At 43.1% G+C, this 1,975-nt stretch overlaps 1 protein-coding gene across 1 annotated transcript in view; it reads right to left on the reverse strand.

Moving 5' to 3' along the window:
• Window positions 1-501: 501 nt before the first annotated feature.
• LOC116690887 (uncharacterized) overlaps window positions 502-1,975 on the reverse strand; it is a 4,096-nt gene continuing 2,622 nt past the window's right edge. The window contains exon 5 of the mRNA XM_032518108.1: window positions 502-1,601. Coding sequence (XP_032373999.1) covers window positions 688-1,601 — 914 coding nt within the window. The 3' untranslated portion in view covers window positions 502-687. The remainder of the gene's footprint in view (window positions 1,602-1,975) is intronic.

Genomic DNA, 1,975 nt, shown 5'->3' on the forward strand with positions numbered 1-1,975 from the left:
ACCGGAGGGTCACTGGTTCAAGTCCCCGTATGGACAAAAAAAGTATGGGTTGTGGATTGGTGGCTGGAGAGATGCCACTTCACCTCCTGGGCACTGCCAGGTGCTCTTGAACAAGGCACCGTAACCACCCCAACCGCTCAGAGCGCTCGTTCGACTGGCAGCCCACTCACTCTGACATCTCTCCATTAGTGCATGTACAGATCCTGAGATAGTGTGTAGTTCAGGACTGTGTGTGATAACTAACAAAGTGTGGACACAGAGTGTAAATTATAATTTCCCCATTGGTGATCAATAAACAGATTAAAAAATTAAAATTTTATTGAAAGACACTTATTGAAATCCAAAACAGTAGATATACAGTGCAGATTGTCTTAGTTTTGACCTAATAATGATGGCTGACAAATAATCTCACAGAGAACTTACATTTTAAGTAACAACGTGCATTCCCCATTAGAAAAACAAAATAAGTGTTCAGCTGCATGAAGACTAGATTGCTTCAGATAGTGTGATCTATCTATCTGTCTGTGCTAAATGGGATTTAATGAAACTGGAGATCCTTAAGTCATTTTAGCAAAGTTTTGGATTCCAACTTTCCCAAAATGTTCATATGATCATGTTGTACGTAATGAAGCAACAAACAAGATGCACTGAACTTCAACGCAGAACCTTTTTGTCCTTGACCCCTCTCTACTGGTTACCCCTTTTCTCTGGCTGTGGCCCTGGAGCTCCTCTTTCCGAGCAGTATTCCTCCCAAAGCTCATTAAACAAATTCCCACCGAAAGAACACCCTTGATCCCTTTTGGAGTCACACAATCCCAAATCCATCTTTTTAAATACAGCACAGAAAACCTGCCGAGAGAGCGGTGTCGTCTTCCTCTCTAAGCAGTGGTTGTAGTATTTCCTGTAGACCTCGGACATGTTTGAGAAGACCGGCTCCAGATACAGCTTGGAGACAGACGACCCGCAACAGTATGAAGGAACTTTGGGTAAACCCTCGAGGAACTGATTCAGGACTACATGCTCTGAAGCTTTACGGGACTTCCTTTTCGTTTGCTTCTTGTTGATTTCCTCTGAATTGTCCTGCTTGGATGTATTTTGTGCCCAGTTGAGCACTGACCACTCTCCAATCCCCAAAGTGGAGAGGAACATCTTTTTGCAAACCTGTTTTCTTTCACCGCTGGCTATCAAATGATAGCGCATGGAGACCGACCTTCTCGACTGAGTCCACGGTGCTCGGGTTCTTTCCACCGGGTCACAGTCGACTAATCCGGACACATAGGTCTTTCTCTGAGCCCAGTTCATACACTGCCAGAAACTGGTAAACAGCTCGTTCCTCATTTCCTCACTGAAGTCTGCACAGAAGCGGTTGGATGCCCTTTTGCAAGCACCGGACGTGCATCTTAATCCCATGGTCCTCTGACCTTTAGTTATGGTCGTGCCGTCTTTCTTTCGTTTGCTGATGTATGGTTTTCCCTCCATTCTAAGTTGCTTCTGTCGATTGTGTTTCCATGTTAGCGGCGTGGCAACTCTGGATTTCTTTCTGGCTGACCCCTCGGGTTCTGGTGGCCTGTCTTTGTCTTTGTCAGTGGCATTCCCTTGTTCTGCAAACACAAGGAAAAGGTGTGAGGTATTACTGGGATTCACTTTAGTGTTAAAACACTTAACTAACATTATTACATAAATGCACTAAGTAGGGCTGTGACTAACAGTTATTTTCAGTCTCAATTAATATGCAGATTAGTTTTTTCAATTAAATGTTTATAAATTTAATTTATAGAATATCAAAAAAATAGTCACAGTCCAAGATGATGTCTTAAAGGTACCATGGCAAAAAAAAATTCACTTTATGAGGTTTTTTAACATTTATATGAGTTCCACCAGCCTGCCTATGGTCCCCCAGTGGCTAGAAATGGCGATAGGTATCAACCGAGTCCTGGGTATCCTGCTATGCCGTTGAGAAAATGAAAGCTCAGAT

The sequence above is a fragment of the Etheostoma spectabile genome, chromosome 6 (genome assembly GCF_008692095.1).
Source record: "Etheostoma spectabile isolate EspeVRDwgs_2016 chromosome 6, UIUC_Espe_1.0, whole genome shotgun sequence".
Lineage (NCBI taxonomy): Eukaryota > Metazoa > Chordata > Actinopteri > Perciformes > Percidae > Etheostoma > Etheostoma spectabile.